Here is a 13,970-nt window from a genome sequence, read left to right as displayed (position 1 = left end):
CTGTGCAAGGTCATGCTGAGGTGGGAAGTCTTGCCAGAAACAGCCTAACTAACTGTGAGTTAGTAGCCCTTCTTAGCAGTAGGAAAATAATACAAGGTTGTAAAACTGCAGGTTTCTCTATGTCTTTGAACAAGTCAGGTTATATAGTTAGTCACAGAGTAAAACCACATTGGTCACACTGACTGTTACATTTAGGACCTGCCATGTCCATACTGATCCTGTAAACATTTCAGCAACATTTGATACCCTTGAGATCTTTTCCCAATTTGTTTTGAACTGCAGTGCTCTAGAAGAAGTATGCCTTCCTTAAAATAAAAAAAAAAAAGAGCTGGTTTGGACCAAGGTGGAGTAGGTGCAGGCTGAGGGGCTGCTGTTGCAGCAAATACTGTTGAGCACACCTCCTGGGGACAGGAGGTACAACACAACCAACAAAACACCAGCCACAGCCACCTACCTGTCCTGGGCGTAAGTGGAGATGTGGAGGGATGTGCCTGGACTGAAGGAATGGGGCCAGCAGGGCATAAACAGTCTTATCTGAGACCCTGCACACCTCCTGCAGTAGGAGACTGGTCCTAGACTGATCTGATCCGTTCAGCCATAGAAACAGGGAAATGGGGATCAACCTCTAACATCTGTGTCAGACAGAAAGAGTAAACACCCACTTCACTTCTGCTGGTCACCATCGCTGTGGTGATTTCCATAAACTTTTACATATTCAGAAAGAGAACAATACGTGCCTTAAAGCTCTGGAAGGCTCTGCTTTTTCTTTGGAATAAGCAGGCAGCCTAAAGAGCGTGACAACAGAGGTACCCTAAAACAGCTGCCTAAATCAGCACACTCCTGCCAGGGACTAACTGAGACTCTGCCACAAATCTCATGACACCTTTTCTTGAGAATGGATTGCTGTAAAACCTCCATTTCCCTCCAGCTTGAAAGCACGCAGGCTAAAATGTCCTGAAAGTTTAATACCCCTTTTTAAGAAGACATTTTCACTTCAAGATCCCAGCTCATATGCAGCATGGGTACAAACTTCCTACCAGCTTCTGGCGGGAATTCAAGGTGCCAGTTCTGTAACTTTCACCCTTCTACTTAGCTTGCAATTTGGCCTTTAAGAGGACTGGCAGAGAGAGAGAGGTCAATCAGCTGTAGTTGGGAACACCACTTAAATGTGTAAGACAGCTGCTTGCAAGTTGTGCACAGGGAAGCCCCTTGCTGTCATTGTGTTCCACTCAGGTCCTCATCTGCTTTTTCTCAAGATCAAGGTTCACAACAGCACATACACAAAGCCAGCAAAATCTTCCCTATTAGATTTTTTTACAAATGTCACTGTCAAAGTGGAAGAAGTATTGGAAGAAGTATTCTCATGTATTCAGTATTCAAATGGAAGAAGTATTCTCATATCATGTAACAAAAAGTATTCTCATATCATGTAATAATTGTTTTTTTATAGAATTTTATGCAGCCAGGAAATATCACATGGGAGATTCAAAGGCCCTCTCTAAAAAATAATGGCTTCTAAATATCTGCTTGAAAATTGCCTAAAAAAAGAAAATCCTTGTAATATTTTTAACCCCTACCTATCTAGGGACGTATCTTAGTGTTTCTGCTAGACTATGCAGAGTTGAAGATTGGCTCTGACTCTTCAGTAATCTTTTCACACTACAAATTGCTGCCATAGGTACTTGTTAAGCAAGATGCAATTTGAGATGCTTGCTATTACATTAAAAGTGGGCTGTTTGTATCATTAACATAGTATCCCTGTCTCTCATCCTCATGTCTTCCAGGTCTCAAATTTTTTTCAAACTCATATTTTAAATTTTCTGAGGCAAGGATTATATCCCAATGTAGTGGTGTGCATTGTGTCTTGCTCAGGCTGTGACACATCTTTTAGGCTCTTCAAAGCTAGAAAGCACATTAATGAAACAGTCACTGATGTCCCAGCTCAAAGAGATTCAGCAGCAAAAGGGGAGGCAGAGTAGAAGAAAAAATGCAAAAAAATGCTCTGAGAGCAGAGCTGCTGACTTAAATATACCTTTAAATTTCTCCCACTACTGTGACTAAAAGATTTGTACTCCTCCTCCATAAAAGGAAGCTCTAATTTAAAATCTAGCAGTATCATAATTAATGTGAATATTATGCAAATCCTGGGGGAGGGGAAAAGGAGCACTGCTTATCAGGTTCATTTACATGTTTTAATAACTCCTTGGCTTAAGCTTTTAATACTAATTTTGAAAATTTCTTGGGGAAGTTCCATGTGCCAGCTCCCACCCTACAGCCACCCAGCCCTTCCCATAGGCAAAATGCATTCAAGCTGGGCAAGAAGTCCTCTGGTTCATCATCTCTTCTAAAGGGAAAAGCATGTCCACCTCCTGTTTTGGTGACAGGACAATCAGCTTCCTGCTATAGAGAGGACATAAGGCATTTCCAGGAGCACAGACACGACACCAGCCTCCATTTACATTTTAATAGATCCCTACCTAAACTGACACCTATCATACCAATTCTTGTTTGATGCTACTAAACACTTTTTATCAAGACAGATATTAGAAACCAGCAACTAAAACTCAGTCTAAACTGATGTTGTCCTCATTCTGCATTGATTTTTTTAAAAAAACATCTTTTTCCACCTTTAAATTGCTCATAGATATGTTAAGAATTCACAACCTACATTCATGCTGCTATCAAATAGTCTCTGCAGCCCAAGAGTACAATTCAATCTAACAAATTCTCAAAAAGACTGAAGTGGACTCTTTGAAGTAGATATGCAAAGGAACAGTTTGTAGTCCATGTTATTTGGAACTAATACAGCTACAGTTTTTAGTACTCCTTTTATTTTAGTGAGAGAAAAATGCAATTAAGCCAAAAAGAAGGCTAAAATGTTAGTAATCTTGACATAATCCTGACTAGTGTCTAAAGCAACCTTGTGGATTGCTCCTTCAGGGTGAAAGGCAGTTCACAGATTTATGTATTATTTATGGTAGTAACTTCACAGGGAGGAGGAGGAGGAAGGCACTGCAGACATTAATACAGTAGCAAGTTGACAAGGGGGCTGAAGAAAAATCTCACCTGGAAACAGCAGTCCTCCACTATGTTCACTGAATAAAACCTTTCACTTCACCCAGTTAGAGGCAGCCTAACTTAAGTAAAAAAAGAAAAGAGAGGAGCAGGAAATAGACATCCTACATCTTAAACATGGTTGTAGAGAAGCAAGCTTTGGCTTGTCTTACCTGCATTCCTGTGCATCAGACTGCAACAGGGATTGCCACACATCTCAAAGTCTCATAAAGATATTTTCAGCTGAAACAAAGTATTTTCCATAGATTCCATTTCCATATGGTATCAAAAATAAGCAATGGTAAAACCTATTCTAATAAATTCCTGCACACATAATTATATTACATTTTTAGATGCATAAGAGACTATTTACATACAGCACCTGACAAAAGCTGCTGTTAAACACCTTACATTTTGGTTTGGCTTCCTTCTACCCTTAGCCCTGCTCTTAAAAAAGTAAGGATTAAAAAAAATAAAACTGTTCAGTTCTTCTTTATTTTCCATTAAAGATTCCATGTTTATGCTGTGGATTTCACTAACAGGTATCCTATGAAGCTAAGCTGGGAAGGAGAAATAATACTTCTAGTCAGGTAAAGCTGATGCAAAACTGTTAGGAGCCTGAAAAGAAGCATAAGCACAAAGCTCCCACAAAACTGAGACACACACACCAGATTTTTCAGCAAGAACATCTCCCCGTATCTCAAAGCATAGTAGCATTCACCCTTTCACTTCAACTGAAATAATGCTAGAAGAAAGCAGTTCTTGAGAAGAAAATTTGTGAGTTAAAGCCACAATGTCAGCAAGACTTAATAAAACCAGGTTGTGAAAGGAAAGAAAGAGGGAGGAAAGACATATGATATAAAAGTAAGCTACATAATGCAAGTACCTCAGTGGCAGGACCTTAACCAGAGCACCACACCTCGTGTAGAACACTGAATTCAACACAAGGAAAGTAACCATTGGCACTTATGGGGGGGAAATGAGAATGGTCTTCAATCTGTCCTGTTAATGCAATTTCCCTAAACAGCCACATTTAGCAGACTTCAGATCAAAGGGGATGTAATAATAGTTTTCAAAGCTGTTACATAAGGGAAGCATGGGCTAGCAGTAACTGTAATCAGCTTAAACCATAGCAAGAAATATTCAGGTCAATCAACAGGCAACTTGTACCAGCAACAGAACAGATTACCTGGGAATGTGGTGGAGTCTCCATCACAAGTGAGAAAGCAGCACAAGTGGGGTTTTTTCAGATAATACAGAAGAATGGAGTAGACAGCCTTGTAAAATCTCTTCCAGGCAGATCTCTTCTGACTTAATGTGAAGGAAGAGTATTTACATGGACCAATACTAGAGGGTAGGCTTTTCTTTATGACTGGTGTTCCAGAAGGAAGAGGAAAGTCAAAAGATATGAATGAACAAAAAATATTAAAGACTTGGAATGCCATTGCAGCTAATATTGGCTTTTATCTGCCCTGTCTCCTATCCTTTTCCCCAGGGACTTTTCTTCCTGGATGTTAGTTCATATTTTGAATTATTTCTGAACATATTTTAGCATTATGGGTGTTACTGAAGAAGTTCATTTCCAAGAAGGATGCTCCCAAAAGAAAAGTTTGGAGGCATACCAAGATAAAACTGGAAAGAGAACTTAGAAATCACATAGTCTCAAACAAGGGGAAAAGTATCAAAAAATAAACATGAAGAATATGGAAAGTTAATTATCTGGCACTGACAACTGATTCTAACTGCACTGGTTTGAATAAATAAATAACTGAATTTTTAGAGTGCCTATTTCCTGTGGTTACTTTGATCTATGCAACAATAATATCTAGAACAGATACCTCTCAAAAGCATATTAAGCCCATAAAAAGCAGAATATCTTGGTTTAAACTGTGTTGCTACATCAGGCACTTGCAAAATTATTGTTCTAAGGGAAAAATAAAAGCACTGGTTTAATTTTTGTTGCTATTTCCTTTGGTCATGAAACATTGAGAACGGAGAAGAATTCAAGAATGTGTAGAGGATGAAAACAACTGCAGTATTCACAACTGAAGCCTGCAGTTAATCGCTGCATCTGCAAGGCAAATGCTATTGTCAAAAGAAATTACTTCAGGGGAATAATTTTACCACTGTGAGTGCAGGATTTAATTCATGCCAAGACAAATCATAGGATCCCAGAATTAGACACAGGAGTGATTAAGTGTTCACTTACTCAACACAAGTTGTGAGAAAAAAAGGAAGGTTGCTTTAAGATACATCTCCAAAGCTGTTATTTTAGCTTTCACTGATATTAACCTGTGCTTTACTATAGCAGAATGGGGTTTCCCCGTGTGAAGTATACAGCAGTGTAAAGCAGTTATCATTTAAGGCATGCTCGTCCCAAAGCAGGTTTGTCCCCTCGTGTGGGCCCCCCAGGGTGCTGAGGATGTCACCTCAGCCCCCAGCCACCATTAGGGTTAGTGCTAGGGTTTAGAGAGTTACAGAGCCTACAGCTCCAGGGATACCTGGGCTGGAAAAAGCATGCCAAGGGGAGCACGGCTTAGCATCAGCATTGCTCCTTTCACACCTTCCCAGTTTGGGCCTCCCACTTTCCTGGGGTCCTCAGGCTCAACCCAAGCTGCCACTATGGTTAGGGTTGACTATGGTTGGCTGCACTGGAACAGACTGCCAGAGAGGCTATGGAGTCTTCCTCAATGGAGAGATTTATATAAGACATGGCATAGAACAGAAATACGCGGGAAAGCAGAGGCTGAAGTGTTCAAGCCAGGCTGGATCGGTCTTTGAGCAACCTGGTCTGGTGGAAAGTGTCCCTGCCCAAGGTGTGAGAGACTGAAATGTTATAGCTGATGGCTTCAACATTGTTATGAAGCACTTTTTGCCCTTTCTGGCAAAACTGTATAAAGAAGCTCTGACCACTGAACTTTGGAGTGTGAGTTAAGCAAGCTTAGGGAAATCGGGGTAAGATAAAGGTGACACTATTATCTCAGGTTCAGGCAGGAGTGAGCAAGGCTGAGGGAGAAGAATGTAACCCCAAAGACAGGCAGGCAGGTCTGCCCCTGCCCCCACCAGGGCAGCCCTTCTCACCAGGGCTTGTGCCTGCTGGCCTCAGCTGTCCCAGGGGAGAACCTAGCAGGTCTTGCTCCACTGGGAAGGAGTCCAGCAAAGAGATCCATTGAGATGACTCAAAAGGGCAGTTTGAAAGCCATGCTGAGTGTCTAGAGGGAGAATGCTCATTAATTAGATACCTAAATTAAATTCTCATTAATTAAATACCCAGCACACCTTCTTAAAAACCAGTTTTCCTTCATTTTTCAGAATTTATAAGGTTCCTCTTTTCTCGTAAAACTGGGAGTGGAAATTACAGTAGAAGGTCAGAAGACAGGAGTTAGAAAAAGCATACAAAAGCTGTTAAAATATTAAACATCTTTCATGAGAATGGAGCAAAAAATCAAACCACAAAGAAATTACAATTACTTTTCTTATCTTGGAGCTGCTTCTCTGGGGAGACTGGACACACTAAGTTCTGACATTGGCAGCAAATGCTGATACTGAAGTTTCTGTGCACATATCCAATTAATTCCACCCAATATGTAACAAATGAGAGAGGAGGAAAAAAATACCCAGAAAAGAAGTAGTCAGAGACTACAAATTCCAGATAAACACAACAGATGGTCTAATAAACATTAAGAAACCTGTGATAAGCATCTCTTTGTTTCGGGGTGTTTTTTTTTTTTTTTTTTTTGCTCAAAGGTATTTTTTATCAACTTTAGGCCTCAAGTTCCTCACAGTCAAAAAGGGACACCACAAAAGTACAGGAGTCACAAAATAAAGATATTTCCTTGGGTCATCATGCAAATAATGTCTTAGCAAATTTCTTTCCTAAGTATCTTCCAACTGGTTAATATTATGAAATGTCCCCTGTGAAACAAATACCTAAACAGACCTCTTGCATCAGTGGAGACAGCTGATGGTTACAACTGAATAGTTCTGACTCAACTTGTCAAAAACAAGATGGTTAACAACATGAAAAGCAAGTACTGAACTAACTTGCTCTCTGAATTGCTAAGTATAAAGAAGGAGGATAAACTATTAGAGTATCAAGAAAAAAAAGCATGTGATTTTTCTACCTTCCTTTTTTCTGGCACAGAAACTTACCTGTTTTCTTCAACATATCAGAAATCAGTTCTAGCCTTTTTTACTATGCAGAGATATCATGCTTTAAACCAAACCAAACCAAAAATAAAACCACAAAACCAAATAAACAAAAAACAAAAACACAAAAAACACTCTCACACAATAAAAAAAAACCAAAACGCATAAACAAAAAATCCCAACCAACAAACCAAATAACCAATGCACATAAAAACAAAAACCCAAACTCCAAAAGTAAGCAGCACATCCCTACAAACGCACAGTGGCAGATATGTTTTTAATCTTTTTGTTGTTCTGGCCACAAACATGCACACAATTTGATCACCTGGCAGTAACCTATGGAAGAGAAATGAGTTTTTGAGTGTGAATCAGTAAAAATGCCTCCTCTCAGCAACAAAGCCAAACATGGTGAGGATGCTGTATTTCCATTAGCAGACAAAGTGAATCTACTGCAGGTTTGCTCTTTGTGTGCCTGTGCTTCGATTTTTCAAAGTGCTCTTAAACATTCCAGCTTACAGTGTCAGTGCATATTCACTTAATGAAGTAGTTACAGACCTTAGGAATAAGGAGTTAAATCACTTAACTAATTTCTGCTTGTCTTCTGGGAGCCTGCACATCTAATACAACAAAATACATTCACACCATAATGCACTTCTGATGTTCTCTACTACAGCAAATTGCTATAACTTTTTAGCAGAAATGTAAATCACGGTGGCATGAAGACAACTAGTTTATTAAGCAGTGAATTTCAGTGAAGAATCTTCTTTGAGAACCCCACTTTAAGTAAGAACACACTCTAATTTGGAAAACATGGGCAATTCTTAAAAAGATAGCAAACGTAGAAAGCTTTAATTGAAATGCATTTAAAGGCAGTAAACCCAGTAGTTTTTAAACCCAGAAAACCCAGATGGTATTAAAGCCACAAAGCATTGATTAAAGGAAAGAATTCAGTTCATTAAATGTTCACAAGTACATAAGAGCAAGTCATAACACAATTATTCAGGCCATTGAGACAACTCTTAAGAAAAAATCAGATACCACAGACCTTGGTCTGAATAGTTACTGTGTTTTTCTACTCACAGTAAGCATGGTGGGCAACCCTTGGGAAGAATTTGGTTTGAATTCTTTGCCACCATCTGAAGTTTAGACAATGAGAAACTGTGGGCAAAATAAGATTGACTTTTGTGAATGCCATTAAAAATTCATCATAGACATCACATCTAATGAGGCAACAACTGATCACAGAATCAGTAAGGTTGGAAAAGACAGTAAAAGATCTCAGAGTCCAACCTTTGACTGAACACCGTGTGCTAAGTCATTTCTTACTCCATCCTCTCTGGGTAGCCTCTTCCAATGCTTGATCACCCTTTCAGTGGAATTTTTTTTCCTCATGTCCAATCTTAACCTCCCCTCACTGCAGCTTTCACAACTCACATTTCTTCTTGTGCTGTTGCTGGTTACCCAGTAGAAGAGGCCAACCCCCACCTGGCTACAGCCTCCTTTCAGGTGGGTGTAGAGAGCAATAAGGTCTCTTCTGAGCCTCCTTTTCTCCAGGCTAAACAACCCCAGCCCTCTCAGCTGCCCCTTATTCTTTAGACCCTCCACCAGCACTGTTGCCCATCTCTGGACATGCTCCAGCTCCTTCTTGTAGTGAGGGGCCCACAACTGGTGAGGTGTGGCCTCACTGGCACCCAGTACAGGGGAACAGTCACTGCTCTGCTCCTGCTGGCCACACTATCGCTGACACAGGCCAGAATGCCACTGACCTTCTTGGCCACCTGGGCACACAATGGTTCCTGTTTGGTTGCTGCCAACCAGCACCCCCAGGCCCTTTTCCAGCAGGCCACTTTCCAGCCACTCTGTCCCCAGCCTGTGGTGCTGCATGGAGTTCTTGTGACCCTAATGTAGCACCTGGCATTTGGCCTTGTTGCCCAAGTGTAGGACCTCGGCCCATTGATCCAGCCCAGATCCCTCTGCAGAGCCTTCCTCCCCTCCAGCAGACCAATACTCCCACACAGTCTGCAAACTTACTCAGAGGGCACTTGATTCTCTCATACAGATCAACAATAAAGGTATTAAACAGGACTATCCCCACTACGAGCCCAGGGAAAACCACCAGTGACTGTTCAACAGCTGGATGTGGCTCCATTCACCTCCACCCTCTTGGACCCAGCCATCCAGCCAGTTTTTTACCCAGCAAAGAGTACATCTGTCCAAGCCATGAGCATCCAGCCTCTCCAGGAGAATGCTGGGGGAAATGGCATCAAAGACTTTACTCAAGTCCAGGCAGACAACTCCCAAAGCCCTTCCCTCATCCACTAGGCAGGTCACTTGATCATAAAAGGAGAGAAAGTTGGTCAAGCAGGACCTGTGTAAATGACCTTGTAGTTAATAGAAATTACATAGCTAGCAGGTTTCACATAATTACAACAGTAATGCTTTCATTTTCAGGAAAATTCTGGCCTTTAGTATCTATCTTAGATTATCCTGTTAAGGACCTTTCTTAAAAAAAAAAAAAAAAAAAAAAAAAACAAAAAAACACAGGACTATGAAAGCTATGTTCTTATAACAGCACCTCATTTCCATGATAACAACAAAATAAATTTGTAGTAGACATGACTTATACAGCTTCTTCTGACAAGCAGGCCCACTTAGCATACATCTATTTGTCTTGAATTTTTCTATTCCATAGGAAAATGTGGAACAATTTTCCTAAAAGCTTCACAATAAAATTAAACATTGCATAAAGAAATATGTCAGTACCTCATTTCACAATCACTTTCATTCATTAAATTGAGCTACAGTTTTATCTGTTGGTACAATTCTCCTAAGTGAAGAAGTCTAAATAGAGCACGATTCTTTAAAAAAATAAAAAAAAATATGACTTGGCATTTTTTCAGATATTTGAATGTCTGCTCATTAACGAGCAGACAACCTCTACAACCAGCTAAAGTTTCCCTTCTCAGAATTACCTGCCCTTCTCAGAATCACCAGTTCCAAGAATACTAATTAACAAAACCTTTCCAGTGAGAGAAATTCCAGCAAGAATGGGGAACAAGAAAATCATGAGTCAGAATTCTTGCTCAGAATATGCATTGACAAAATCTGCTTTTCTCTGTAAAAAAACATGTACAGACGTTTGCAGCCCCAAAAGAACCCACCCAAGATCCCTCATTTGAGGATTTAGAATAGAACCTCCAATACTTGTTACATTTGAGGCCATACAATGGTCAAACAATCCAGACATAAAAACACACAAGTTATTAGAACAAGGAAGTACTAAATCTCAAATATGCTAGCCAGCCACAGGGGACCAAAGCCCCTTATTTCAGCATCCATTCCAGGACTGCCCTTTAATTCTATGAAACACAAATTCTGTCTCAGAGGAAGATTGCTTTAACAACAGACCATAAATTCAAAACCAGGCAGACAAGCTTAGAGGAAAGTTATATATTTTAATTGCATAGGCTTAAGAAATGCAGTTCAACATACAGTTAATTTCAGTGACAGGCATATGAAAATCAACGTCTCTCTCTCATTAACTGTGTATTTTTATTTCTTAACACAAAGAATTTTACAGAATTAGCAAGATGTATTACATTGAAAAGCGTACCTGTCAGAACTATTTGAAATAGAAAAGAATATTTTAATTTATAATTTAATTTTTGTGGTTGCAGAGGTGGCTGTTTTGGGCCTTTTAAAAATATTTTTTGTTTTATACTTTCAGAATAGATAGGGGATGCTATATATCAGTTTGACAAAATATATAATTGCTATGTTTTAGCTTAAAAATCCCAGCAATATAAAGATAACAGATATTTAAATATAAATTATTTTTTAAACCATTTAGCAAAATACAGGAAAGAAAAATATGCATTATAAAATAAATGTGTGATTACTAAAACCTTTGAGATCCAATGCTCAGCTTCAGATGCCTGATCAAAATGACAAAGCAAGATCAGTCAAGAGGGTGCACAGGCCAAGGGGTAAATGCTGTGAACATCTCTGCACTTTCAGTACAGCAGACATCCTCAAAACTGGAAAAGGATGACCTGCTCTCTTTCAAGCTAAGTACCAGCATGAGAAAAAATAAACAAGACAAAGAATGTTAAAAGAAAATTTCTGAAGGAAAGCTACCGTTCACATTTCCGCAGTCAAATGTGAAGCTTTTCACAATGCATCAGAATACAAAATTTTCTCTTGCATATACCCCTTCAGGCATTTTAGCATTTTAATTCCCTCTTATTTTAAAATAGGAAACTTTATTTTAATATTTTTTAAAACGGCTTTTTGTATGTGAAACAGCCTTAATAATTTCCAGTGAAAATACACGAAGAGCATTTTTATTAGAAGAATGGCTAGCAGAACTCACCAGACACTCCATGAAATTTGCCATGTATTATTCTGAAAGCGTCTGAAGTTTTCTGTCCCTGATATCAGTTTAAGACACCAATTATAAAGTAATGCCCATCAAGATTAAATCCTCTCTTACTTAGTCACTCCTTGTTTAGAAAGTGTCCCTTCTTCTTTTTTGTCGTATTCCACTCTAAATTCCCCATGAATTCCTTAGGATATTAACAAAATCATCATCACCCACAATTCCAAAACTTAATCCTTCATAGTAATCTTCAAACTCAGAATAGGACACTTCACTGGGGTTGCTGCAGGAATCTCCTAATGCTTCTAGAAATGATGATTTAATTTCTTCTTCTGCAGTTTTGCCTCTGAAAGTATATTTTTCTATTAAATACATTTTAAAGAAGAGTGAATATGTAGTATTTAATATATTTCAGGCAAGAAACTTTCAGATTTTAGCGTGCAAATATTTTTTCATTAATAAATTCAATATTCTGATTTCAGAATTAAGTCATTGGTTCACTTATTACCACCTGTAGAAATTACCTTACTTTAATAGCATGATAGAATTAAGTATCCACAGAAAACACAGGGTCATCCAATCACAATGAATTATGAGAGCTTGAAAATATTTTCCATCAAATGACTGCATAATGCATTTGTAAACTAAAATTCTCAAGTTATCTTGTAAGAAAGTGCATGTTTACTGTAATAAAACTTCAAAGTTCTGGGAAAACTTTAAGATGGAAATTGGCATTTGAAAAGTGTTCTGCAATTTACATCTGTGTCTTAGAAATTTTATAAAGATAATAATCAAGATTATTTCTTTGAGGAAACAAGTACAAAAAATATGGCATTACAGCGTTGGAAAAAAAATCATATATTGTATCCCTATACCCCCTGTGGCTTCATGTGTTATCATTAAAATCACTAGCAATATAAAAAAGCCCCTCTCTTCTACAGGTAAAAAAGAAAGGTCATGACATCATGGAGACTTTCACAGTGACTGTTACATGGAGGTATTGTTTTCTAAAATAGACATACAAGTATTTAAATTCCTATTTTTTCAATATCAGACTTTAAACATTTTTGAGAATCCTGTAAAAAATAATGAAGAAACCAGCATTTCCTCTGTAGAGGATGACAAACCTGTCCCAGAAATAAAGTTCCTTCTGAATAAATTATTCAGGTGCTGAGTACATTCCATGTCAGTTAGAATCCTTGCACATTTTGATGGAAAACAGTAATGTGAAAATGAGAGTATCCTACTAAGTGAAAGATAATATCATATTTGCCACTGATAACTTACAGATGAAAGCTGTGAAATAACTGCTTACAGAGGTAGGAAAAAGAAATACTCTGCATCCAGGCAGTATTAGCAGCTTGATAAAGGGCAAGTATTAAAATTGTGTATATGAACACATTACTACTTATAGTTATGTTTGGAGAGACTCGATTCAGATGAAGAAAGTTCCCCTCTAACAGCTCAAGTCTAAGTAAATATGAAAACAGTTTGTATTTCCAACCAGTTTCTGGATCTGCTATCTCTGCTAACAAGAAGATTTCTGTAGTTACAGATTTTTGTTTGTTTGTTCATGTGAATTACCTGCCAATACTAGAGGATGTTTCTTTGCACAGTAACATTTTGTGACATCTACCATAGGCACACTCCCAGTTTTGTTGAAATCCAGTTTCATATAGGCCTACAGGGGAAAAAGAGACTTTCATATTAGCATCTCAGGAAAAAAAAAAAAGTGAAAAGATAAAAAGATCAAATACACTTAACTACCTAGCACATACTTTTAGATCTTGTGCAATGGATGATGTCAATTCACCTATTTTATGTAAGGCATCAGATACCAGAAAATCCTTCTAGATCATGCAGTTTCATTATTATTTTACCTCAGCAGTTTTCACATCAAATCAAATGTGTGTCCAAAAAAAAAAAATTGTCTCCTCTCCCTAATTTCTAGCTCATCTTTAGAAACAGAAGTTCAGCTGCTTCCCTTCTGCCTCCTCCAATTATTAAGATTCTGCATCATTCTGGCAGAAGCCTCCCCACAGCCTCTCGAGCACTGCTAACAGCAGCTTCATTTGCATTTCTGTTTACTCAAATACACATGCTCCATACATAAAGCTAGGAGAGTCACATCTTCCATGATAGAAAGCATGAAAGTATTTGTCATTTTTCTTGATCTTGATATCCAGTTGCTACTCCTTTGCTGGTTTGTGATCAGTGTCTGATACTGCAAACAGCTGCACATTACATTATAGCCAAATAACAAGTGGCATTTCACATACAACATGTCTCACAAATACAATGACTCTTACTGTTGGTCTCAAAGGAGACAGGTATTGCTGCATCCTATTTCAGGCACTTCTACATATGCAGATTTGCCAAAATTTGTCAT

General features: G+C 38.5%; 1 protein-coding gene across 1 annotated transcript in view; it reads right to left on the bottom strand.

Moving 5' to 3' along the window:
* Positions 1-10,638: 10,638 nt before the first annotated feature.
* The window catches only part of CAPS2 (calcyphosine 2), a 29,700-nt gene continuing 26,368 nt past the window's right edge, over positions 10,639-13,970 (bottom strand). Inside the window, 2 exon segments of the mRNA XM_058022697.1 lie at positions 10,639-11,925; positions 13,166-13,262. Coding sequence (XP_057878680.1) covers positions 11,750-11,925; positions 13,166-13,262 — 273 coding nt within the window. The 3' untranslated portion in view covers positions 10,639-11,749.

Source organism: Melospiza georgiana, chromosome 4, assembly GCF_028018845.1.
Source record: "Melospiza georgiana isolate bMelGeo1 chromosome 4, bMelGeo1.pri, whole genome shotgun sequence".
NCBI lineage: Eukaryota > Metazoa > Chordata > Aves > Passeriformes > Passerellidae > Melospiza > Melospiza georgiana.
Note: the sequence above shows the minus strand (reverse complement) of the source record. Positions and strands in the feature narration are given on the sequence as shown.